Below are 26,052 nucleotides of genomic sequence, written 5' to 3' on the forward strand. Positions count from 1 at the left end.
AACCCCAGCCCCCACTGGCTCCAGACTTAAATCCAGGTTAAATCCAGGACCACAGAGAAGGAATTCCTGATTTCCAGCATGATGTGGAAGAGGGAAGAAGTGGAAGCAGAAAGTGAGTTGGTGTGACCCCCTCAGAAATCCCTACTAGGGAAGCTGGACAGGCTGGGTAACAGGAAAGTGCTGGGATAAACCCAGGATACTGCTGGATTTTACTGATCTCTGTGGCTCCACAGTCCTAGCTCCTGCCCCAGGACTGGGGTGTCCCGGTGTCGAGAATGGCTTCCAGCAGAGCAGGGAGGGAGGACAGGGACAATGTGTCCCAACAGAGTAAGAGGTGCTTGGATATCCTCCCTAGGAGACAAATACTGCAAATCAGGGTTTTCCTTCCCCAAAAGCTTTTTCCAAGCTCATTTCTGCCCCCCACCCCCAGAGTACCCCAGCTCCTGCCTCCCTTTCCCAGCTCCAAGGATGACTTGGGGAGTTAATTGAGAAAGGCCTTTATTGGACGGAAGAGCAAAGAAAACCAGGAATTAAATCCATGTGGATGTGGAACCACTGAGCCCAAGGGGTTTGGGAATGTCCCCCCAACAAGGGATGGGGGTCACAATGTTCCCCGAGGGCAGTCAGTGGATACCACGAGTACAAGGATAGCTCCCAGGATTCAGACCTGGAAAAGAGTCACAGAAATGGGAAAAAATTCTCAAAACAACTGAATAATCAGCAAAAATAATGAGTTTCCTTAACTTATAGGGGAGGGCAGGGGCATTCCCAAGGGAGTGGTCCGTAATTCCTGCCTGGAATGACTTGTGGGGGCAGAGTGGGGTTTGGACACATCTGGGGCCACAGTCATGTAGAAAAGGTTCAGAAAAACCTGAATCAACCCCAAGAATATTTCAGGATGAGACAAAATCCTGCTCAGCACATTCCTGATACCACAGCATTCCCAGACCACTTCCAGGACCACAGGGGCTCCTGAGGGTCCAACCTCCCTAAGGAAGGGCTGCAGACCCTTCCTTCTTCCACCTGCCATGATTTTATAGACGCCAAGGATTCCATCCAAAACAGGGCAATAAAATCTCTCGTGGATACAATTCCAATCTCCCAGAGTGCACGAAGATCCAAAAAATCCCCTTTTTATCCCAACCTTTTTCCAGAGAAGGCTACGAGGGACTTGGAACCCCTCTCTGGACTGGGCCCCACTGGAAAAAAAAACCTTTTCTGATACAAAATGAAATCAAATCACTCCCAAAATTCCCAATTTAGGACTAACGCGGCAATTCCATGGAGCAGAAGGATAAATTCCTGGGAGAAGAGCGCTTGGTGCTGTAATCCCACAGCGTGAGCCCCCTAATTCCTGCTACTTGGGGGGGTTTGTTGGAATTCTCAGACAATGTACACCTCGAGCGGGGATGCTCCGGCCTCCAGAACCCTCTGGAGCACTCCAGAACCTTTCAGAAGGGTCAGAAAGTCCATCGCTCCTGCACAGGGCTGTCGGAAGCATCAGGATTCGGCATTTGCCGGGTGGAATCTTCACCTTTTAGGCTCTTCCTGCAGACGGGACATGTATCGTGCTGTGGGGAACACAGAGCCGTTATCCTGGGGGATTATCCTGTGGGATACATGGGTTTTCTGGGATCTTACCAGCTCCAGCCAGGGCACGATACAGCTGCTGTGGAAGATGTGGTTGCAGGGGAGCTGCCGGACCTGCTCCGCCACGGCGTAATCCTCCTTGCACACCGGGCATTCCAGCCCCGTGTCTGCAGAAAACAGGTAATGGCAGGTTAGGGGAACAGGAATGAAGGCTCTGGTATTTGGGAGTCACTTGAGTAGGGTCTACTGGGAATGGGGTGTTCAGGCACCAAAAGGATCCCACCAGGAACAGGAGCTCTGGGATTTACAGGTCATTTATGTCTGCTGGAGATGAAAACATCCAGGGATAAAAGAATTCCTGCCAGAAACAAGCCAGGATCCATCCATCCATACAAAATCCTCTGGGGATGGAGCATGCAGGGATCAATGAAATCCCACTAGACACATAAGCGTCAGGATCTGCAAGCTAGGATACAATCCACAGGGGACGGAGCATCATGGGAATGAAGAATTCCTGCTGGGAACATGAGCTCCGAGCTCCACCAGCTGGGATCCACCCATCCACACACAACTCCCAGGGAGTATAAGGAATTCCTGATATTCTCTGTACATCACCATCAGCAAACAAAAATCAAAGTCAGGATGTTTGGATGCCCACCACAACTTCCCAGCCAGGAATATGGCTTGATGATCCCCAAGCTGTGTGTCACCGGCTATGGGAGGCAGCTGAAATCTCACTCCCTCTCCCCCTGTTCCAAGCTCGTGATGCTGACATGGACATCGCCAGGAACTGAGCTCCTTCAGCTAATTCCCTTCCAACTTGGATATTCCAAGATTTCACGATTCCTAGCCTTTTTGGGCCCCGTGGGCTCAGACACATGGAATTTCAGCTAGTCCTTGGCTTCCCAGAGAAGAGGAGGACAGAGGGGTATGTAAAACCACGGGCTAAAAATATCCCGCGTAGAACTGTCTAGTTTGACCATAATGGAGGAGGAGGGTTCTGGTAACTGAGCAGCTGGGAGGGGGAGGGATCCTCGGGGTGAAAAATTAATGGGATTTTTAATTGCAAAGCCCGGATTGTTCCGAGACACGCCCAGACCCCTGCTGGCAGTTTTCCATGACATTTCCAGAGCAGAGCAGAATATGTCAAGAGCCATCCTGAAAGGGAAGAAGGGATGAGTCGAGAGCACAAACAGGGATTTGGGATAGGAAAACCATTGTGGGATGAGAAGAGTCAGAACAGCATATTCTAGGACTCTCCGTGCACCCTGGAGAACGGTGGAGCTCCAAGATTCCCAGGAGAAATGAACACCAGAGATGGCAGCAGCAAAGCTTGGGAGCTGATAGTTTCCAGCCCAATTCCACAGGGAACAAAGCGGTAACGGGGGAGCTCAGGATGTCAAACACCCCGATGCCAACACAAATGCCATCGGATTCAGGGATGGAGTCACCCACCGACTTGTTCCTGCGTCACTGGCACTGTTGGGAGTGACGAGATCTTCTCCTTGTCTGCTGGCGGTGGTCCCGTGTTTTCCAGCTGTCCCAGGAGCTGCAGAGAGGGAAAAATTCTGTGCTCAGAAGCAGGGATCTGTGATGGGATCTGACCCTGGCACAGGTGCCACTCACCTGGGTGACGATGGCGTCAAGGCCGCTCTGTCCCCACGCATAATCCCCAGGATTGGAGTGCAGCATCCCGCTCCTGCCAACGGGAGAGTCCAGGAATTCCCTCCATTCCCAAACCAGCCCTAGACGCTGGGTTACTGGTAATTACTGGTGGGATCTGAGCTACTCACCAGGAAAAAGGATGTTGGGAGCCAGGAACAGCTGAGTTGGCAAAAAACCCAGCAAAGATCTGCTGGATTATCCTGAAAAAGGAGGCATGGGAAGGAGAAACATGGGAAGAACAAGTTAAGTAAGTAAATAAATGGTGGAAGAAAGGATGGGCAGGAAAACCAGGAGTTCCTGCTCTTTGGATGCCTCGCTGCATGGCTCATGACTGAAAATCCCTGGATAAAGCTCCAAAACAGAGAGAGACAGCAGCAACTAATTAGGGATACGAGCTCATCCCAGGGTGGGAGAAGTGGGAATGACTCGAGTTCCAATGGAAGAGTTGGTACTGGGACATGGAAAACCAAGGAAAAACATGGAAATAACAAGCTAAATAAATAAATAGTGGCAGAAGGAATAGGCAGTAAAACAGGGAATCCTTTCCCCATGGATACAGGGCTCACAGCTGAAAATTTCCTGGATAAACCTCCCAAATGGAGGGAGAGCACAAAGGAATTAGGGATGAGAACTCATCCTGGGATGTGAGTGCTGAGAATGCCCTGTGTTCCAGGCAGCAGGACATGGAAAATGAACCAGAATTGTGCTAAGGGTGCTGACAGAAAGTCATTTTCGCAGGTTTCTCCCCAAAAACTCACCCCTCAATGGCAGGCGAGCGATCCGGTCGGGAGCTGCCACGGGATCGATACCTCCGAGGCATCGGCAGCCGTGGGGGGCGACTGGGGCCCCAGAGTTCGGCTGGGGGGCCCCTCTCCGTGTCCCGGCTCTCTGGATCCAGGGAGCCGTTGTTCAGGAATGGCCGGAAATCCGGGAAGAACACCGTGTGGTCCAAGTGGTCCCAAAGCTGCGGAGAAGGGCAAGACAGGAGCCACGATCCCCACTTAGCTCTGGTGCTCATCCCTGCGAGACGCAGAGGCAGCGGAGTCCGCTTCACTGGAGCACATTCCAATAGCTGTCGTGTATCCCAGGGAAAAGTCTGGCAGAAAGGCTTAATTATAGCCCAAGTGGATCCAGATCTAATGCAACAACCTCAGTGCAACTCCCCACTCCGCACAGACCCCAATAAATCTGGAAGCTGTGGGGTTGGTCTCTCCCTCTCTTCAATGGCTGGAATTTGAGGAGGAATACTCCCAAATCCATGGGATCACTCAAAACTCTCAGGAAAAGGAGCTGCCGGGGAAGACGCTACAGGAAAAGAAGGAAAGCTCACCTCTGCGAACTGTGAGGGGCTGTCGTCCAGGGCATTGCCATCGAAAAAACTGGGAAAAAGAGGAGAGTGAGGGCAGGACCCATTCCCAGAATCCCCCCATGCTTCCCAAATCCTCCTTTTGTTTCCTGAAATTCCCTCAAAAGGGGTAAAAATAAAAAAGGACCAAAAAGGGTAAAAAAAAGAAAAAAAAACAAAGAAAAAAAAAACCCCAAACACCAAAAATAGTGAAATTGTCTCTCCACGTGCCTGGACATTGGATATCCCTGGGTTCTCTGGTACCTGGAATCATCAGTGACTTCCTCGATGAAGCCAGACTCACAGCGGGGGCAGGTATATTCCTGGGAAGACAAAAGGAATCTGGGATTAGACTCAAAATATTTGGAATTCTAAAGAAAAATCTCCCTTCAGGAGGATTCCCGATTCTAGATCCCAAGCAGCTCCTAACAACAGTCTAACAAAATCCAAATCCCATGGAATTTGGGCACCAGCAAGCAAAAGAGTCGCTCGTGGGAATTGCGGAGGCATGGAAAAGAATTCCTTCCAAGGAGAAAAATTTTCCCTGTTCCCATCCCCAGAGTTTCGTCCCAGAGCTGCAGATTGGCTTTGATTTGGAGAAAACCATGGAAAAACCAAAAAGGCTCCACAGAACCTCTCTCACGGATCTTCCCATCCCGCAGTCAGAGCCTTCCCAAATCCTACACTTTGAGCACCAATTTTTGTGAGATCTTCATCCTGAACCAATCAATCAGTCCCCCTGGATTAGAAAATTCTTCCCCTCATCCATGCTTCCCAGACCCCTGAAAATCCTGCATCCTATTCCACAACACATGGAATGCTCCCCACACCTTCGGTGTGGATTTTGTGGGAACTCCATCCAAATCCTGGATCAGACCATTACCAGCAGCAGGTGGGATGCTGATGCATTCCTGGAAGCTTTGGAATATTTTTTCTGTTGGAGTCCATATGGAAACTCAGCTTCCTACCCAGTAGCTGGAGAAAGATAAAAATAGCATTTGGGAAAAATAGCTCTGGAAGGAGAGAGAAGGGAAACGGGAACAGATGTTGTGCAGGATCCTGCAGAGCCTTGGATCGAGCTCCCTGCTTTCTCTGGGATGTTTAGGGGTGCAGTGGATGATCCTGGAGCCTCCTGGGTGCTCGTGATCTGGGATCTGCACAGGGATCTCATTCCCTAGTGGGATCAAGCCATGAAAAGATTTTCCAAGGAATCTGGTGGCATCCCATGGCTCTGACTCCCTTCCAGCCTGGTGGTCTGTGATTCTCAGAAGGAAAACAAACCAGAATCCCACCACGAGTATTTGCTTTGCGCTCAGACCATTCCTGAGGCAGCTGGAGCTGTATGGCACATCCACATCCAGCCTGGACTTGATCCCAAATCTGGACAGAAAAGTTGGATCAGGTGGTTTTCCAGGTGATCCCCACCCAAAAATTACAGAAAGTTGCAAATGGAACCCCAAAGAAAGGTGTGTGGGACAAATGGGACCATGCAGAAGTTTTCCTTGGCTCTTGCTCCATTCACCAGCTCATCCATAGCTGTAATCCCAACTTAAATTTCTCCCTTTCCCTGGTCTCCACTCAGAATACCTCGGCTTCTGCACGCTAGCATTGGATTGATACCTTGTGGAATTCCACATCCCTTCTGATATCCCCACATTCCTCACTTGGAAAGCAAGAGAAAAAATTATCTCCCTGGCACCTCCAAGGTTCCACTTCTCAATCCACAGGGATTTTCATGTGTCCAGACCCTCCTTATACCATGTGCTTGGGGAAGTGTCTCCTTAGAAAGTCTCCATATGACTTCCTGGAGGATTGGGATTCTCCAACCCAACATCTCCACTTCTGGTGTTGAGAGATGCAGGAGAAGTACTGCTTGGCAATGCCTCCTTTTCCATGCCCTCATCCCTAATTCCCAATCCCTCTCAATGACCCAAACCAGGGAATTATGAGCCAAAAAGGTGTTTTGGATTTGGATTCTCCAAGGACAAATCCACAGGGAGCAGCCCCCACTGGGGTCCATCGGCAGAGCCACAGGGCCAGGTCTCCCCTCTGCCAGGTGCCTGGGAGGCTCCTGAAAGGGGAACTGGAGCAAGACCCAGTGGAGGATGCCAGGAAATTAAATTTCAGGTGTTTCCCTGGTGCTTCCCCGGGAGCAGGGCTGGAGGTTTCCTCCCAGGATAAACAAGGAAGGTGATGGAGGAACCAGGAAAGCCCAGTTTTTGGGGATGGAGAAGTTGGAGTGGGAGTTGGACAATGTCTCCTTTTAAAAAGTGGGTTTGGGAATACTAGAGGGAAAAAATGGATCCTCCAGCGTGGGATAAAGAAAAATTTGGGATGCTCCCAGTTCCAAGGAATAGGAACTGGGATAATTTAGGAGTAGATGGAGAATGCCCATCCTGTCGGACGAGCAGACGCTGCAAGGGCTGCTCATGGAGTGGGATGGGAATGGGATTATCACCTTCCATAAGGAACAGAAGATTCCCCCAGTCCTTTTCCAGTCTGAGAACTGTTCCATGCGGGAACAACTTCGGGGGCTGAAGGTCACCCCTTCCTCAGGGGACTCAGGGAGCGACTGGGGTATCACCGCTGCCCCTACACCCGCCCGGGGCTCACCGGCAGCTCGGGGCTCCCCGCCCGGGCCCTCCCCGCCCGGTGTTCACCGGAAGCTCAGAGCTCCCCCTCTCCGACCCTCCCTGCCCGGGGCTCACCGGCAGCTTGGGGCTGACCTCGCCCTTGCAGCTGTGGCAAAAAAACCGGTGCTGCGGCACCGCCGCCGCCGCCTCCGCCATCTTCCCCCCACTGCCGCCGTTGCCGTCACTCCTCCCAGGGCAGCGAGCGCGGCCCAGAGAGGCCCCTCGCTTCCGGCGAGCTCGTCTGCTCCGCGCCCGCTCTGGAAAGCGCGGATGAGCTGGATGGAGCGGCCCCCCGGGGCGGGGAGCGGCCTGCGCCCCCCCTGGTGTAAGGCAGCGTGTAAGCTCCCAATGGGGAATGGGGTGGCGGCAGCGGAAGTGGCGGGACAGGAAGAGGACACCGGACGTGGCCGTCGTCATGGCGGCGGCGACGGCCTAGGCCAGGCTTGGTGGTGAGACCGGGGTGGGGAGCACCGGGACCCCTGACGGGGCGGGGGGTCCCACCCTGGCGGCGGAATCCCACTCGTGGGAGGGCACGCCGAGGGCAATCTCACCTGGGGGAACACGAGGACTCCTGTGACAGGGCTGATCCTCCCCCGGCAGGGGATACAGGACCCCTGCAACATGGTCAGCATCTCTCCCCTCTCTGTCCACTCAGCTGTTCTTTCCCCCCGCTCCGTTCCTAGGATTCCTGAGCCGCTGGGATGACGCAGGCAGAGCTACGGCTCTGCTCCCTCCTGCTCCAGGAGCACTTTGGGGAGATCGTGGAAAAAGTCGGGAACTCCCTGCTCCGGACGGGACCGCGGCCGCTGCGGCTCCTGGTGGGGGACACGGGGCTGCTCCCGGATCAGGTACGGGATTGGAGGGGTCCAGGAGGGGAGACTGAGAGGAAACCCTGGAGAAGGACAAGGAATTTTTAAATAAATAAATCAGGAGTGGGAGGTCCGTGTGTCTCTGAAAAACTAATTTGGAAAGAAGGAGGAACACTAATGCTCTGTAGTGAGCAAAGGCAGGAATAGAGTCTAGGAGCAGGGACAAGATTGGTGGGAAAAGCTGGCAAAGGACAAGGAATTTTCAATAAACCAGGGAGAAAGATTTTGATGTAACAAGTGGCTTGTATTTCCCTGAAAAACTGATCTTTGAAGAAGCAGGGAAATTCTGATTCTCCCTAGGGAAGATGCTGGGTAGGGAGGGAACACCCAGGCAGACTGGGATGGGGCCATTACCATTAAAAGGCAGAGTCCAACCCTCCCACTCTCTCCCACAGGTGAAAAAGGCCCTTTGTGTCCTAATCCAGCACAACCTGGTACGGTACGAGGTGCAGCCCCGGGGATCTGTGGAATACGAGGCAAGGAGCAAGCGCATCCTGCGGATCCTGCGCTACCCCCGCTATATATACACAGCCAAGACGCTTTATGGGGACCCAGGGGAGCTGCTGGTGGAGGAACTTCTGCTCCATGGGCACCTTCCCATGAGCTGCGCTGTTGCCAGGGTCGCTGATCGCCTCACTGAAACCATGGAAGGTGGGAAGGAAAAAAAAGGGGTTCTGGGAGTGGGTTTAGTTGGTGAATGGGACTGGAGGCACCATAGGCTATTCACAGTCAGACTGTGACGGTGGCCATGGTGTCACCATGTACTCCTGAGCCTCAGGAACATCCAGGATCTGGTCTTGGACAGGCTAACTGAGACCATGGAGGATGGGAAGCTTCTTAAAAAAACAGAGATTTGGGGTTGGGTTTGTGAATGTGGTCCCAAATGATCTGTGGGGTGTTCACAGTCCTGGCAATGAGGATGGCATGACATTTGCTGAAGCCTCAGGAACATTCCAGATCCATCCACTGTGTCTCTCCCCCCACCTAGATGGGAAAACCATGGATTACACAGAAGTGTCCAGCACATTTGTGCGCCTGGCAGATACCCACTTCATCCAAAGGTGCCCGATAGTCCCAGAAAGCCCCCGGAGTGCCAAGGCACTGCCGCACTCTGCACCTGCCCTGGCTATTGACGAGAAGGACATGTACACTGTGCCTCGGCTCAGCCTTGTTGGTGAGAGCCCCTGGGATCTTGGGATTTGGGGAAGGCCTCAGGCAGCACTCAGCCACGTGTTGAGGCCACAGTCATGGATTTGATGGGAAATAGTGTCTCGGTTGACAGGGAAAGGGAAGCGGAGACACTCGTGTGACAAGGAGGAGGAGGGGGAGCACAAAACCAAAAGACAGAAGCAGGACGGAGGAAGCTCAGAGGTACTGGGAATGCTGGAGTGATGGTGCCCTCAGTACTCTGGCCTGAGAACTGGGACATGGGAAGAGCGGTATCCGTATTCCCAAACATGTTCTGGGGAAACCAGGTGGTTCCCTTTTCCTCACTTTTTGTGACTCTCTTCCCTCATTTTTCTGGCTCACATCCCTCAGTTTTGTGTCTCCTGTTCATTAGTTTCCTTCCCCATTTTCTTCTGTTTTCTTGCCCCCTTCGCCCTCACTTTTCGTCCTTGTCCCATGTCAGACTCCCCCAGATGATGGCATTTACTGGCAAGTCAACCTGGAGCGCTTTCACCAGCACTTCCGTGACCAGGCTTTGGTCAGTGCTGTGGCCAGCCGCATGGACCAGGTCTGTGGCTCCCACCTGCATTCCCACTCTGGAACCGAGCTTTTCCTGATCTGATTCCTGGTTTTCCCGATACAGACCAGCAGTGAGGTGGTGCGGACGATGCTGCGCATGAGCGAGGTGACCACAGCCTCGGGTGCATCCCACACGCAGCCCCTCTCCTCCAATGAGGTGGGTCCTTGGAAGCCCCTGGGAAGCTGGTACCCCTTGGAATCCCTTGATGTTCCCTGTTTTTTCCGCCGTAGATATTCCGATCTCTTCCATCTGGGTACAACATTGGGAAGCAGGTGTTGGACCAGTACCTGGCACTCCTGGCCGACGACCCGGTGAGCTTGGGGACACTGGACAGAGCCCTGGGGAGATCCCAGGGTTTTTCCAGTCTCTGTTGATTCAGTGATTCCTTGGTTATTTCTCTGTCTGTCTGAGAGTGGAACATGTTTTACTGAGAGTTAAGGAAGGTTTTTAACAGATACTGAAGGTTTTTTACGTTATTGAACAGATATCAAAGATATTAAACAGATACTGAAATTATTTATCAGGTATTAAAGTTATTTTACAGACGCTGAAGATACTTAACAGATGCTGAAGTTATTTAAGAATACTCGAGTTATTTAACAGATACATAAATTATTGAAGGTATTGGAGAGATAATGTTAAATATATTGCAGATACTAAAAGATCCCAAAGTTATTTTAAAAATACTGAAGTTATTTCAAAGTCATTAAAGCTACCTAAAGTTCTGACACTAAAGATATTTAAGAGATATTAAAGATATTTAAAAGCCCCTGGAAGTGTCATTAAGACCTGGCCCATGTTTTTAGGCTGTTAAAGTCCCAGATCTTTTCTCCTTAAAATCTTCTTAGTCTTCCCATTCCAGATTTTAAGGAAAAAAATCCGTATTTTCCTTCCTTCACGGGGTGTCCTGAACTTTTCCCTGTTATCTCTCCCTGCAGCTAGAATTTGTGGGGAAGTCGGGGGACAGCGGTGGGGGCACCTACACTGTCAGTATCCTTTGAGGGGAACTTGGCGTTCCCAGGCCAGAAACATTCACAAGCTCCAGAAAAGTCCTTGACCTCAGCCCCTACAGATCTGCACAAGGCCCTGGTGTCCCTGGCCACAGCCACGCTGGAGTCCATTGTGGAGGAGAGGTGACGTGGGGACCCGGAGTCTCCTGGGCTCCCCCCAGCTCCTTCCCACATCCCTCCTTTATCCCACCCCTCCTTCACAGGTTTGGCTCCCGCTGCGCCAGGATATTCCGCCTGCTCCTGCGCAAGAAGCACCTGGAGCAGAAGCAGGTGGAGGATTTTGCCATGATCCCAGCCAAGGAAGCCAAGGACATGCTCTACAGGATGCTCTCAGAGAACCTGGTGTCCTTGCAGGTGAGGGATCTCCAGGATCCTGGAGACCTCGGTGTCCCCACAGGTGACGGAGCTCCGAGATCCCAGACATTCCCCAGGTGTAACAGCTGTCCAGGTGATGGGCACTTCGGGGCACTTCCAAGTGATCCCACCTGGAATCTGGGCATGGGGAACCTTTTGGAGAGGGGGAATTCTATGGGGAAAGGAACACAGGGACACCTCTGGGGAAGGGGATACTCCCCACCATGTCTGCCCCTGCCCAGGAGATTCCCAAGACTCCGGACCATGCTCCATCCCGCACCTTCTACCTGTACACGGTGAATGTGATGGCTGCTGCTCGGATGCTGCTTCACAGATGCTACAAGGTGAATCCCAAGGGCCTGCCCAAGTGTCACAGTGCCCCAAGAGTCACAGATCCTGGTCTACTCACATAGTAATTCCCGGGGAATCCAGGCCCTGGCGCCAGCTCCTGCTCCAGGGAACTGTTGCAGCCCCTAGTCCTGGAAGTGCCATGTCCAGGTGTCACAGCCCCCTCCTTCCTGGTGCCACAGGGATGGCAGCAGCAGCAGCACTGTCCTCTGTGTGTCCTCCTGCTGGGTTTTGGGGAGTGTAGGGTCCCTTGGTGCCCCCTAGTACACCTGGGCTAGGGGCTCACCTGGTTCTTTTCCCTCCAGAGCTCCTTCCTGCTCCAGGATCCAAGCCCCCTCCCTTGTGGTGCCACAAGGGTGGCAGTGACCGTGCTCATGTTCCCCCATGGGGTTCTTCATACTGGGGCTCCCCAACACACCCATGCTAGGTACTCACCCTTTTCTTCCCCAGAGCGTGGCTAACCTGATGGAACGAAGGCAGCATGAGATGCGGGAGAACAAGTGAGTGCTCTGGCTGGGGGTGGCCTGGTGTGGTGGGTCCAGATCCTCCACTGCCATGTCCATGAGTCCATGTTCCCTCCTAGGAGGCTCCTAGAGAAGTCCCAGCGTGTGGAGGCCATCCTGGCCTCCATGCAGGCCACGGGTGCTGAGGCGGCGCAGCTGCACGAGGTTGAGGAGATGATCACAGGTCCTGAGCGGCAGCAGCTTGAGACCCTAAAACACAACGTCAACAAGTAAGGGGGGATGGAAGCAGGGATAGAGATGGGGGTTGGGGACCCTGTGGGGGGCTGCCCATCACTGTCTGTCCCCCAGGATTGATGCCAGTGAGAACCAGGTGGATGAGACCATCTTTGTGCTGGAGTCATTCATTGAGAGCACCACGAAGAGGCCATGAGGGAACAGGACGGGAACAAAGACGTGGACACAGACAAGGACAGGGGTATGGATGGGGACGTGAATGGGGACGGGGATCAGATGCCTCTGCCCACAGTGCTTGTGCTGCTGAGGAGAATAAAGCAACAGTTGCTAATGCACCTGCATGTCAACTGGGCACAGTGACACAGGACACAGGGACAGACAGGCATGGGGACGCAGGACACAGGGGACATGGACGCACAAGACAGACACATTATATGGACACACAGAGGATGCAGGACACATGGGGACACACACAGGACATGGGAGACACACAGAACTGTTCTTGTGTCCCTTAAAACTGGTCTTGTCTCCCGTGACTGACAGACAGTGACACTGTCCCTGGCATGACCTGTCTGTCCTGGCAGCTTTCATCTGGGAGCAATCTTTGAACGTATTGAGTTTTGGAGGTGGAATCCAGATTTTGGCCGAAGCAGGCCGGCCGAGCCGAAGTGGACCAGGCGGGGCGGGCGAGCCGAAGCGGGGCGGGCCGGGCCGTGCAGAACCGTGCCGAGCCGAGCCGTTCCTCTGTCCTCTTTGCCACCACTCCCTCTTTCTGCCTCTGGCCTGTGCCTGGTGTTTCGGGGAGGGATTTCTGGGACCTGCCCCCCTTTCTTTTTGCAGCAGAGCTCCTTTTTGGAAGGGGTCTATACCTGGACAGAATTCCAATAAAGCAAGGCGCTGCTGTCCAGGGCAGTTGGAGTTGTTCTCTGCCTTCTTTGGGGGTGAGGAGCAAAAGCTGAGGGGGACGGGGTGGAGACTGGGGGGCTCCCGTGTCCCTTGGGGCACGCCAAGGTCCCTGCCAGAGGGAGGCACACACTGTGCTGGAGGAGCAAGGTGAGCGGGGAATGGGGAGGGCTCGTGCTGGGTACCCTTCCCCAGAGGGGACCCCGAGCTGCCAGGAAATTCCCTGGGAGGGCTGGGTGCAGAAACCAAAAGCCTGTGGAGTTGTTCTGGTTTTTACGGTAGGTATTGGCAAGGGACAAGAATTGATCTTTGGAATATGATTTTTGGCCCATAGTTTATGAATTGTGTAAGCCATTATATAATCAAGTATATAATTGAGATGTGTCTAGTAGATGTATTACGGTTATATTGTGTGTGTGTATATGTGATGATTTCATTATTGTTATAAATGCAACGGCAAAATATGATTAATATAGACAGCGATTTATTATAAAACAATTTCAATCACAAACGGGAGAAAAAAACCACAATAAAATAGATCAGCGCAGCGCTGGGTGGACAGGGGTCTATACCCAGAGGTACAGATTTACCAAATCCACACGAAGGGTCGAATGTCCAGGGTTTTTATAGGGGTTTTGTGCCCTGAGGCCAAAACTCCGAGCAGTCACTGTTCAACAAAGCGTCTTGATAGTCAGTTGAATGGATTTCCTGGAACCGGCAAACTGAATCAATAGACAGTGGGGCAGAGTCTCCTCATATGCAAAAAGGTCTTGGGTGTTCCTTGATTTCATCTTGGTTTGGGCCATCAGGACTGAGCGGTTGACTCTGGTGTTGGAGCTGAAGAATATCTCGGCTGGGCTTTTTCTTTGTCCAGCCTGATGGCCCGTGTCCTGCTTATTCTTTTAGGTTGATGGGCACCGGCTAGGATCGTTATCCCGGTGCCGGCTAGAATTGTTATCTCTAAAATGGATGTTTGCGGCTGGACCTAGGGAGGAATCTTTGGCCACACTATATTTTATATTCTCTCATGTTATTATAACTACAGATATATTTATTTAGGTCTTTACGAATTTTTATTCATAACTATATTTATTACATTATCATACCATTTCACTGAACAGTGAAGTTCATTGGAGTGAAATCTGATTACCTGCATTTTAAAAACTCACCCCCCCCCCCCAACTCTTTTTGATTTTTTTTCACAGGTATTTTATAGGCATATTTCAACATTTTCCTTCCTAATCCACGAGTAAAGGGAGATGTTGGGATTTGATCCAAAAGATCTTACAACCAATTTTGTGGTGAAACAGAGAAAAACCATGAGCAGCCAACTCACTGGAAAACTGTATGTTAAACGCAGAGAAGCACAAAGTGTTTGATGCTGTTAGAGTTCAAAATAACAAGGAAAAATGATGGGGAATTTACCTGCCTTGGAACAAAGTATGACCCCATCCCATACTCTCAGCTCCCGCTCCCCTTCCAGCGTGGCTGTGACCCGGGCTGGCCGTACCGCTCGGTGTCTCTGGATCTCACAGCATTTCTACGTGGCTGCTGCACCCGGGTCCCCAGTACGTCCTGCTCTGGCCGCCTTCCCCGAGCGGTCCCACGTGCACCAAGCGGGTGCTACAGACCACAGGGGCCTCTTGGCTGCAGAGCTGGGTGATGGGAGACAACAAAGCAATGCCCAGGATGCAGCTGTTCAAGCCAGCCTCGCCTCACGGAGCATTTCTTTCTCACCTGTCCATGGTTTTCTCTCTGTGTGTCTGTGGTCCTTTTTAAACTGCAGGGCTGGGAGGCCTGGCCATTCCACCGGGACTGCTCACCCTGGGAGCACCAGTCTCTACCTTGGGATTAAGCAAGCTGCCACCAGAATAAAAGCAGGGTGGAGCTGCTCCCACTCCAAGGCAAGAGCCTGCAAGGCCCATCCTTTGGGGACTTGTCTTTTGTGTGAAGGCACATTGTCTAGCAGAGGAAGAGGTTGGTACCTGGTGGAGCAGGGCCAAGATTCCATTTTCCCCAGGCAGCTCCCCCTGCATGCTGTAGCGCTGGCCAGGACTGGGAGAGGAGGGGGAGTGTGTTCAGCACTGCTGCTGGAACGGAGTGGCCCTCTCAGGAGGATCCCGATTGCTTCAGGGCCTTGCTTTTCCACTGGTTTGTGTCCACAAAGGAAAGGCATGCAGAAGGCAGCACCGTCACCCCAGCCCTGCAGTCAGGAGTCCATCAGCTTTCCCCACAGTGAACGTGGTTAAGGTCTCCTTAACCAAAGGAAAACTCAGCACCACTACAGATGTACAGAACAGCAATTTATCCACTCCAACACACTTTGCCCATTATGTGTCCAGAAGACTCCAAGTACTGACTTTACATGTCCACAAGCGTGGCCAAAGCCACACATACAGAGCAACACCAAGTTCTCACGGTGTACCAAGAGAAACAAAGATTTAATAACATTATTTCTTAGACAACTACTGGGGATGAAGTCAAATGTAAAGAAAAAATGGAAATGTAAAAAATCATGGATGTTAGTGCACACGGATACAGAGTTTCTGCCTTTGAGCTCCGCAGATGTTTTTTTCTTTCCTCTTTCCCTTCTTGTGTGAGCTGCCTTTGAGTCAGTTATGTTATGTTGAGCTCCTGTGGGCACAGAGCGGTACTGCCGCTGTGCCCCGACCGGGGCCCTGCCCCGCTCCGCTGGGTGACGGGGGGGAGGCGGCAGCGGGAGCTACGGCAGTTCCGCGGCTGCCGAGCCTGGGGAGGGAGTGAGCGGAGCGGTGTCTGTAAATAGCAGGGAGGGGTGAAATAGCGTTAAGTGTGTCAAGTGACACGGCTGGGAGCAGGGACACTGCGCTAAAAGGAGCGGCGGCCGTGCAGGCCAGCGGCTAAGAATAGCAGCAGTGGCGGGCGGCAGATCAGTTTCAGCTTCACGGACGGACTGCGGGGAGAAGGACGGTGAGCAGCGGACCCACAGCAGGAGAGGGGCGGGCACTTAGGTATTTTGCTAAGGTGTTTACCTCGGCCAGCACCTAATCGGGCAGTCCAAGTCCCCGCAGAAGAGGAACCGCTGCGAGGGAAGAGGCGCTCAGAGCCCGCAGCGAGCTGTGCACGCCCTCCCCACCGCCGCTCCCTGCTCCGTGCTGCCATCGCAGCTTTGCGAGCTGGCACCACACCCGGGCGAGCTGGTGGCTACGCCCCTCCCCGCCCCCTGCCCCGAGTGCCGCTGGGGCGCTCCGATAGAGGCTCTGCGGGGGCCTTTTAGGCGGGACCAGGGCAATAGAGAGGGCCGGAGAAGGGGACGGGAGTCTGGCGAGCGGGGCCCAGGGCGACCGCGGACCCTGCGAGCACCCCTGGCTCCGCCCAACTGAGCGCCTCGCGCTCCCATGGGCCGCAGCCTCAAAGCTTCCGCCAATCCTGGTGGATTGGTTCTAGGTCAGGGTTCTAGGTTACAGTTCTAGGTCAGGGTTCTAGGTTACGGTTCTAGGTTATGGTTCTAGGTCAGGGTTCTAGGTTATGGTTCTAGGTCATGGTTCTAGGTCAGGGTTCTAGGTTATGGTTCTAGGTCAGGGTTCTAGGTTATGGTTCTAGGTCAGGGTTCTAGGTTATGGTTCTAGGTCAGGGTTCTAGGTGGCCAATCACAGCCGCCCTTTGAATCCAGGCCCGGTCCCACCAAGCTCAGCCCGCTCAGTCGTGGCCCGTTCCCGCTCCCCCGTTTTGCTGGGGTGCCGCTCCGGCCGCTTTCGCTTTGGGAGCCGGCGGAGCCGAGCTGCCGCAGCCCCGAGAGGTGCTGCTGGGTCCCGGGAAGGGTGGGCGGGGGCTCTCCGTTCAGGTCCCAGGTAACTTCGCCCAAAGAAACGGGGAGAAGGGGGGGAGCGGGCGGGATCGCGGGAGCGGGGCCTGAGGGGACAGCGGGGGGTCGCGGAGGCGAGCGCGGCGGGAATGGGCGGGCTGGGATTGGCGGGCCCGGCGCTGCCTCGGGCTGTGATTGGCTGGGCTGGCCGGCCGTGGGCTATAAATAGCGTGAGCTGGAGGGGTGCGGGCGTTAGTTCGGCGGCGAGCGGTGGAGAGGCGGCGGCGGGCGGAGGCGGCGGTGGCGGCGAGCGGCGGCGTGAGCGATCCAGGGAGCGCCGGTGCGCCAGGACGGGAGCCCTGCGCTCACTGAACTGGGGAGCGCCGGTGAGGTCAGGCGCCATGCCCGCGTCTGCTGGGGCCAGCATCTGGGGGCCGGCGGTGTCCTGGGGCGGCGGGGCCGGTCGTGGCCAATTCTTTCTGCCACGTCCGGGGCTTTTCGGGCGGCCGGAGGCGGGTGCGGGGTCTGGAGTGGCACAGGGAGACGAGCTGCTGCTTCTGCGGGACAGAGAGGAGCTGTTTTGTAGTTTCTGGATTGAAGATAATGTTTAAAATATCGAGAATAAAGCTGGGTTTTTTTCGTTTTTATTATTTTAGTTTGATTTTATTTAAAATAATAATGATTTTCTTTATTACGTTTCTTTGTTTTGCTAGTTTTATTAAAATAATAAAATTATTATTAATTATAATTACTTTTAACAAGATATATTGTTATCCTTATATGTATTAGTTTAACTAAGTATTAATAAATAATGATTAAATATTATCTACTATTATTAAATACTATTTGTTAATCATTATTTAATTAAATATTTATTACTTATTAGTTAGCTAATATTTATTAATTATTATTTATTGAGTATTAATTAAATCTTAAATATAAATTATTAATTAATTAAATATTGATTATTTATTAGTTCATTATTATTTATGATTTAATTATTAATTAAATATTATTTATTAATTAATTATTAAAATTAATTACTTTAGGGGCTTTTTTGCTGGATAGCTGATGTTAATTCAGTAGAGATTGTGGGGCTGGGGCTGAAACACCCATTGTGGGACCAGTGGAGACATAAAGCCCCAGAGTGTGGAATAAAGACCTTGGCACTTGAATCATGCCTAAACCAATGTGGGGCAATGGAAATACTGAGGCTGGAGCTGGATAAATGCCATGGGGGAAGGGGATGGAGCTGCAGCTCAGGGCCTGCAGGAGGTGCCTGGGGGATTAGCAGCCCCTGTCTGCTGGTACCAAGGAGAGTCTGAGGGTCTGGGGGCTGGGAGGGCTCCAGGGCCTGAGAACCAGCCCAAGGGCACCTTTTGGGATGGGCTAGCAGGGGCCCAATGGCTATTCCCAGCCCCTGGTAATGCCTGGGGGGGGTGAGGGGGGGCCTTTGGGCAAGTGCTGGGCTGAGACCCAGGGGGAGGGGGAAGGTACCTGTTGGGCTAGAGGCCTCAAGTGGCCCCAAAGTTGGGCTCCCATTAGGGTGGGTAGGACAGTATCTAGAGACATTGAAGTGATAGTAATAACTGACTTGTGGCCTTATCAACAGCCCTGGGTTGCAGTGAGAAGCGGGAGCAACTTTCAGCCACCAGAAGTGGGAAGCTGAGGAGCAGGAACTCAGGAAGCAGAGCTGGAGCAGACAGAAACATGGTAGGGTTTAGGGTAAAACTGTTGTGGGGCTGGGATAAGGAATATGGAGCTGGGATGCGAACTGCGTGGCTGGAGCTGAAATCAGTGTAAGGGCGGGGATAGGGCCTTGCAGAGCTGTTCCTCCAGTAAGGATGGTCAGGTTGGGGCTGGAATGTGGGTTCAAGAGCTAAGCTCAAACCACAGAGAGCTAGAGCTAAAACAGAGATCCTGCCTGGAGAGCCAGAAAGCAGCATGATGTGGCACTGCTGGGAAGATGAGGAGGCAGAAGCATAGCACAAGAGCTGGCAGTCAAATAAAGCTTGTGGGACTGAAGCTGAAGTCACTGGGGCTGGGATGAGGACTGCTGCAAACACTGTTCTGAGGGGATAGTGACTGTACATGTGGGAAGCAAGCATAGAATGGTACACAACGGGGCAGGCTGTAAATACAGTAAAGATTGCTTTGGGGTTGGGATGGGGTTGGAGTGGCATTTCTCGGCCTTAAGGTGAAACCTCAGAGCTGGAACCAAGAACAAAGACCCTTTGTCTCAACCTGGAGCAGCTTCACCTAGCAGAGCGGAGGGAAAAGGAAGTGGATGTGGAGCTGGAAGAAGAGAGCTTGCAGTGAAATAAAGCTCGTGGGCCAAGAGCTGAAATCACTGGGGCAGGGAAGGGATCACTAGGGCTGGAGCTATAATCACTGGGGCTGGGATAGAGACTGATAGTGGTATTGACACGGCTGGGTGAGATAACTGTGGTAGCATTCATATGCTGCAATCACTGTAGGTCAGTAATATTGATGTTGGGGCAGGGTCAAAGGGCTGAGGTCAAGTGCAAAAGGTCAGGGGTCAATGGTTAAATTGGAAAGTCAGGGATTCAAACTTCAAGGGTCACATGTGAATGGTCAGTGTTCAAAGATCAAGAGTAAAGGGTCCCAGGTGCAATGTTATGGGTTAATTTTTCAAGGTTATGTGGTTCAAGGTCAATTATCAGGGAATCAAACTTCAGAGAGCTAAAGTCAAGAGTCAAAGGTCAAAATTCAGAGGTTAAGAGTAAAAGGTCAATGGGAGGTTGCCAGGGATTTGCAGGGAAGAGGAGTATTTATAAACTTTATCCATATTTCCCTGTAATTCTGGGTGTTTGGATTTCATTTGTGCTCGTCAGGATAAGCCATAAACAAGCCCCTGAACTCTGCATCCATGCGTCAAGCACTTCCACAGAAAGGCAAGTCAGCAGTGATTCTAGAGGAAAAATTAGAGGTGATGGCTTATGATCCATGGGGAATTACATTGGGAATTGTGAAACTCAAACACATGGAATTGTGGAGGTGGAATTCCATTTTCAGCCTTGGGCACCAGGAGGAGGAGAGGTGTCCTCATCCATAGCAAGGAAAGCCTGGTGCCCCAGTGTGTCAGGTGCAGACAATGAGCCGTCCAGGGAATGAGCGACAAGTTCCTTCTGCCCCTCCCCTCACCCGTAGGATGGCAACAGCACAAACTGAACTGTGAGGTTGATGAGCGCTCAGAGTAGCCCCAGGTGTGAGCAGTTATGGTAAAGAATGGGTGGGTCCTGGCCGGGGCTATTTTAGGGGGAGGGTTTCTCTCACTTCGCTTGAGCATGGAGTGTGGAGCAGTTGGAGCAGAGGGGTTTTTGGTGAGCTCCTGGGGGGTATTTCATGGAATAATACTGGGAGTGTCTCATAGGATCTGGGAGAACAGCTGGATACACCTGGACATGGAGCATTGTTTAAAGCAGCATCTGAGCCAAGTAAGCCAGTGCGGGTTTGCAGGGATTTGCAAAAGGGATTTTCCCTTTTGATTTCATTTTGTCGTTTGCTCCCCAATTCCCCCCGGAAGAAATGGGTATTATGAGGACAAAAGGGGGGCATAAATTGAGGGAAGAAACTCCTGTTATTATCTATTTTTACACTGGGGGGGAGTCCACCTATGATTTTAAGGGTGCTGATTGGAGGAAAACCTGCCTTTTCCAGGGTGTTAGGGGTATCAGTGAACAGTGAATCCCCATGTTCCATTTTAAATGGAAGGGGGGAAATATTGTTGCTATTTTATGGGTTTGACTTGAGGGGAACCCCCCACTTTCCATCATCCTGAGGTTTAAATTGAGAAGGAAGCCTTATAGTCACTACTTTTTAAGGGTCTGATTGAGTGTTCCCCTTTTCCTATCATTTGAGAGATTTCAATCAAGGGAAAAATAACTTTTTACTTTTAGGGGATTAAATTGAAGGGGGGGAGCACTCATTTATTTGCCATCGTGTTGGTTTAAGAAGGCACGCACACCCCCCCCCCCCCTCCCCGTTGCCTCAGTTTTCGGGGTTCAATTGACAGAAACACGGCTTTTCCAGCATTAGGCGGGGTCACATGGAGCCGTGGCGCTACTTTTGAGAGCGATTCTGACCCCTTACAGCCCTGCACGGCAGCGCTTCTGGCATTCCCTGGGGAATTTGGCGGCTTGGCAGCCCCCGAGGAGTGACAGAGCCGTGCTGAGGCCGGGCGGGCAGGCGGGAGCCGCGGCGCGGAGCTGTGTCTGTCCCGGCCGCTCTGTCCGCTCCGGGCGCAGGGCTCGGGCACCGCCGGGGCCCCTTCGGGCCGGTCCCGGTGCCGCTGGGCGGGCCGGGCTCTCCCGGGGCCGGAGCTGCCCCCGCCCGCCGGAGGAGCCGCTTTCCGGCCGGGAGCGTGGGGCCGCCCCCGGGTGCCGAGTGCCGCCGCTGCCGGGGCTCGCGTGGCTCCCCCGGTCCCCCCGCACCTGGAGCGGCGCCAGCCCGGGAGTGAGTCCCGGCGGGGGCCGCTGGGGAACACTTGTGGCTTATTGGCTTCAGAGTGTGCTGGAAAAAGCCGCTGGGAGGAGGGGAGGGGGAAAAGCCCGACCTGCCGGGTTTTTGTCTCGGGGCTTTGTCGATATTGCTCTTTAGCCGAGCTGTGCCTTTAAATAACGATGTGGTGCCTTCTAGAAACTGTGTCCAATACCTTTCGTACCCTTGCAGGAGGGCTTCGAGCTCAGGTTTTTCCATTGCCGAGTTAACTGCAGGTCCGAGCTGGCAGCGTCCCGTGCATCTGGGGTGTGTGAATCTGTTTGTGATGTTCATTACCCCTGGATGCAAAGCTGGGCTTTTTGGGCAGATTGTATTTCTCAAGCCTCGGGGTTTATTTAAGCCTTGCACGCGATTTTCTGGAGACGCGGGCCGAGTGAGAACTTTGTCTTGGTGCTGTACTGGGGAATGGAAAGCAGGGGGTCCCCGCAATTTCCCCGTGGAAGCTGGAATGTCCGAGGGAATGGATGTGACAATTCTCGGGGCTGAACCTGGCTCCCAGCGCTCTGCAGCGTAGGATGCGAGAGAGCAGGGCCGGGGGACAGCAGGGGTAGGAACAGCGAGGTGCTTCGTGCTCTGGGTTTGGTGTTGATGTTTCCAGAGCCAGAGCAGGTTGATTTGGTTCAGGTGCACTGGAACAGGATCCAAACCTTGGAAAGGTCTGAGACCAATTGGGAGGAAATGTTTTAAAATGAATGTGTTTCTTGATAGAAATCAGGTTTCAGTTAGTTTTTTAATAGATTTTAAAGGAAATTTTTTTTTGAGGAAAAGTGAAAAAAATGTTTATTTCAATAAGTAGGGCGTAGGAAGAAGAATGAATAACGTTAGATAGTTTATTTGTTGTGGAGTAGAGATCAGGAGATTTAGAAGGTTTTGTGGTTTTTTTTCACGTGTGTTTGGGATGTGGCGTGGGTCTTTTTGAGCCGTGGGGTGTTTTGGTGGTAGCTTGGGTTTTGGGATTGGAGTCAAGTTGAACAGTTTTAGAAGAAGTTACTATGGTTTTGGCAATTATTTTGTATTCACTAATCAATGATGTCAGGAAAATTAATCCACAAACACCAGAGGTTTATGTCCAAAAAGGAGACAGAGGAGTCCTTTTACTTTAAACACCAGAGGTTTATGTCCAAAAAGGAGACAGAGGAGTCCTTTTACTTTATTCGAATAAAGGGAGAGGCCATGGGGCATTCCCCTGGGGTTTCTTGAATTTTTGGAGGGCGCAGCCTACTTTTTATCCTAATTCCTGGCTGCTTGTCCCTTCTCTCTTTCCCCATAGGCTGAGGTACTTGAGAGGTACAGGCTTCCCGGAACGCCTGACACCTGGGATACCTTTCCCCCCCCCCCACGCATAATCCCTTTTTAATTCTTAGCTTTTGTGGAATTCATGATACTCTTTCAGTGCCTCTTTGATCTTTTAGTGGAATCCATCCCATTGTTTCTGTTGTCTCTCACTGATAGCTGCATCTTATCAGCAGACCCACAGCTTGTTTGTAAAGACAAACCTGTCATTCCTCTCTATGAGAAGTTATTTTCAAAAAAGTACAAAATGGATTTTTTGTTGTCTCTGTTAAACAATAGAGTTGAGAGAGAATTTGGGGTAGAGTGTATTAGTATTGTATACAGATTGTACGTTAAAAGTTTTTTTTTTCTTTGTTAGTTTTGAAGTTACAGAATTTGTTTAAGCATAAAGCAGATGGTGGGGATATAATGTAATTTTAGGACATTTTATTTTTTATTGTATATCTTTGGCTTAATGGTCAAATTATTTTTTACTTTTAGATATACTTTTATAGAGATACAGGTAAATATAAATAGTGGTAGTAATATTGAGTAAGCAGAGTTATTTATGTGGTTTTTATTCAATATTAGTTTTTGTGGTGGCACATAGTGTGTTGTTTCATTTTTTTGTGTTCACTACGTGAAATTTAGTTTTTGAATAAAGATGATTTTATGAATGGGTTGGTTTGTATTTTAGCTAGAATCAATTAAAATAGATTTTGATATGTATTATTTGGATTTGTTTATTGTATGTACGGGTTCAGATTGGGTAGGGTTTGTTTGGTTAGCTGAGTTTTGGGTGTTAATTAGGTGGCTTTTGTTAGATGCAGTTTTTAATTTTTGGAAGTTTTTTGAGTGGTCCTAAGGTGATTTTTAGTAATTGATTGTATAATTTTATTTTGTTTGTAGTTGGCGTATAATAATGTATATGTTCTATTTATTTAATGTTGTGTTTTTTAGTTTAGGTGTTGATGATAAGTTTGGATTCCTTTCTGTTGTGGTGTTTCTTATTAGCTTCATTTCTGGGGACATAGGCATTTATATGGTGGCTTTTTATAGGTATATTTTTGGGGGTGGTGTTTTTTAACTTGTTGTAGTTTAGGTTGGTTTTTTGTTTTTAATTAGTTATTAAAATTTTTTATAGAGTCTTGGTAATTATTCAGGTATTACTATAAATGTAGAGCTTTGGGGTTTTTTTACTAATGTTTAGGGTTAGTTGAATGGCTTTGAGTTCAGTGACTTGGTTTGATTTTTTTTTTTTAATAGTTGGTGTGATGTGTGGAGTTCAATAGGGTTGCTTTTTATTTATGTTTAACTTTGCTGATGTGATAAGAACTGTTAGTGAAAGAGCATAGCATCTGTTTTTGCTGGTGGTTGTACGGTGTGGGTTTTGTTTTTGTTACCTGTTTTGGGTTTTTTTTTGTTAGTGAGATTAAACTTTATTTTGGGGTTAATTTGTGATTATTTTAAAGATTTTAGTGCAATTTAGGTTTTTGATTTGGGGGTGCTGTGATGAGAGTACTTTATTTGTTTTATGTGGTATTGGGTTGGTGTGGATAGAGAGAATACTTGTTTTTAAAATTTATTTTAGTATTGTTAGTTGAAGTGTTAGGATGCATTGTGTTTCAGTGTTGAATCTTTTTGAGGTGGTTTGGATTTTTTCTAGGTTAAGATTTTTTTCCCTTGGCTGGTGGAGGTATTGTGACTTTATTGATCATATGGGTGAGAATTTGATGCTGTTTGTTTTTTGGTTATTTTTTTTTTAGGAATTAGATTTTTGCAGTAGACCTGGAAGAATTCACTTTATTTCAAAGCATACTAGTTTAATCACATAAAGGTTCCCATATTAATTCATAATATTAGATTCTTTTTCTCATTTAGGTTTTCCAGAATTTACTGTTGATTTAGCAATCAAGCAGGGATGGCACTTCGTTCTTGAAAAGATGGCTATGGAAAAACCTGTGTCTAACAACAAGTACCTGACAGAGGGCAATGATTTTGCTGTTATTACAGGGCCAAATACGAGTGGCAAATCAACTTTGGCATGGAACTGCTGAAGGAGAGGAGTTTCTGGTGGGCTCCCAGTGGCATCTGATGGAGTGACGGTGAGAGCATCTCATAGGGTCTGGGGGAGCACGTGGATGCAACTGGACGTGGAGCACTGCATAAAGGAGGTGGTGAGGGACAAAGCTTTCTGCCAGGAAGCAGCACCTGAACAGCTGAGCCAGTGTGGATTTGCAGGGGTGATCTTTCTCCTTTTCCCTTTTGATTTCATCTTGGCAGTCCTTCCCCAGTGCCCTCAATCTGTCACAAGAATTCCAAAAATAAAAAGGCTGAGTGAACAGTGAAAAGAAGGGGTATAGGTAAGGTGGAGTTCAGGTGTACCCCACCCCAAACCCTAAGCAGCAGCCCTAACAGCGCTCCCGTTTCCTTGAGACAGCTGCAGGCAGGAACCCTAAAGCAGCAGAGTGCCAGAACCCCCGAGAGGTGCAGGCAGTTCCCTGGTGCTAGGGCCAGCCAGGAAGAGATAGTGGGGGGACGATCCACAGGGCTGGGGAAACAGGGGGTTTCCCGCCCCGCCCCACCCTGGGCTCTCTGTCCCTCCGCAGCCGGGGATTGCTCCCACCCCTCCTCGAGGCGGCGGTTGGTAAGGCTTCGTGCCTGGCCTCCGCAAAGAGTTCGGCTCTGTCAGCCTCTGCCCTGTCTCAGGGCCAAACTTAGGTAGGGTAGGGAGCAACTGTGGATTGCCTGGTCCAGGCTAAGGGACATCTCTTGGGGCCTATGGATAAGGAGCATCCCCGGTTGCAAGCGTAGGGTTGTAAGTTTATAGGGTTCAGCGGGGCAGCTTGGCAGTGACACGGAGAGGCTGAGGGAGGGCTTCAGAGGTCAAGGGCTCGAGGGCTGGAGACAAACAGTGAAAAGAAAAGGGGTATAGGTTGGGATATAAGGTAGAGTACAGGACTATTCAAACCCTAAACAGTAGCCCTCACAGTGCTCCCGTTTCCTTGAGACAGCTGCAGGCAGGAACCCTAAAGCAGCAGAGTGCCAGAACCCCCGAGAGGTGCAGGCAGTTCCCTGGTGCTAGGGCCAGCCAGGAAGCGATAGTGAGTGCTCGGGCCTACTGCTGTCGTATAAGCTGGGGTTTCTATCCTTGGGCTACCCTGGGCTCCCTGGCCCTCACTGACTGGAGAGTCTTCCTCCCCTCCTTGAGGTGGTGGTCATTTGGCTGTCAGCCAATACTGCTGTGAAGCAAGCTTCGGCCTCCCTGTGGGGTGAAGTGTACAGCCCATGGACCTGGGCATTCTCTAGAGAA

At 51.0% G+C, this 26,052-nt stretch overlaps 2 protein-coding genes across 21 annotated transcripts; one reads left to right on the forward strand and one right to left on the reverse strand.

The window, feature by feature from the left end:
• Window positions 1–481: 481 nt before the first annotated feature.
• RNF115 (ring finger protein 115) lies at window positions 482–8,156 on the reverse strand. Of its 15 annotated transcripts, none has more exons than XM_086866178.1 (10): window positions 7,309–7,421; window positions 5,431–5,575; window positions 4,832–4,923; window positions 4,586–4,634; window positions 4,014–4,219; window positions 3,384–3,455; window positions 3,217–3,289; window positions 3,046–3,139; window positions 1,642–1,757; window positions 482–1,571 (listed from the first exon to the last, which is right to left on the reverse strand). In XM_086866178.1, the coding sequence occupies exons 3-10, from the start codon at window positions 4,837–4,839 to the stop codon at window positions 1,461–1,463; spliced, it is 729 nt and encodes a 242-aa protein (XP_086722304.1). In that variant the 5' UTR covers window positions 4,840–4,923; window positions 5,431–5,575; window positions 7,309–7,421; the 3' UTR covers window positions 482–1,460. The 15 variants fall into 15 exon arrangements, with proteins under 15 accessions (XP_086722304.1, XP_086722305.1, XP_086722306.1 ...); XM_086866179.1 differs by having other exon boundaries at window positions 7,327–7,412; XM_086866180.1 differs by having other exon boundaries at window positions 5,484–5,575; window positions 7,309–7,398.
• POLR3C (RNA polymerase III subunit C) lies at window positions 7,373–15,718 on the forward strand. Of its 6 annotated transcripts, none has more exons than XM_023941754.2 (16): window positions 7,373–7,682; window positions 7,917–8,081; window positions 8,498–8,753; window positions 9,091–9,276; window positions 9,385–9,473; window positions 9,733–9,837; window positions 9,913–10,005; window positions 10,080–10,160; window positions 10,788–10,839; window positions 10,922–10,982; window positions 11,063–11,213; window positions 11,456–11,557; window positions 12,012–12,061; window positions 12,145–12,294; window positions 12,374–12,500; window positions 12,844–13,171. In XM_023941754.2, the coding sequence occupies exons 2-15, from the start codon at window positions 7,935–7,937 to the stop codon at window positions 12,453–12,455; spliced, it is 1,605 nt and encodes a 534-aa protein (XP_023797522.1). In that variant the 5' UTR covers window positions 7,373–7,682; window positions 7,917–7,934; the 3' UTR covers window positions 12,456–12,500; window positions 12,844–13,171. The 6 variants fall into 6 exon arrangements, with proteins under 6 accessions (XP_023797522.1, XP_086722287.1, XP_023797525.1 ...); XM_086866161.1 differs by lacking the exon at window positions 12,844–13,171 and adding an exon at window positions 14,368–15,718 and having other exon boundaries at window positions 7,399–7,682; XM_023941757.2 differs by having other exon boundaries at window positions 7,399–7,682; window positions 12,803–13,171.
• The last annotated feature ends 10,334 nt before the right edge of the window (window positions 15,719–26,052 follow it).

This window comes from Cyanistes caeruleus, chromosome 30 (assembly GCF_971803275.1).
Source record: "Cyanistes caeruleus chromosome 30, bCyaCae1.hap1.1, whole genome shotgun sequence".
In the NCBI taxonomy this organism is placed as follows: Eukaryota; Metazoa; Chordata; class Aves; order Passeriformes; family Paridae; genus Cyanistes; species Cyanistes caeruleus.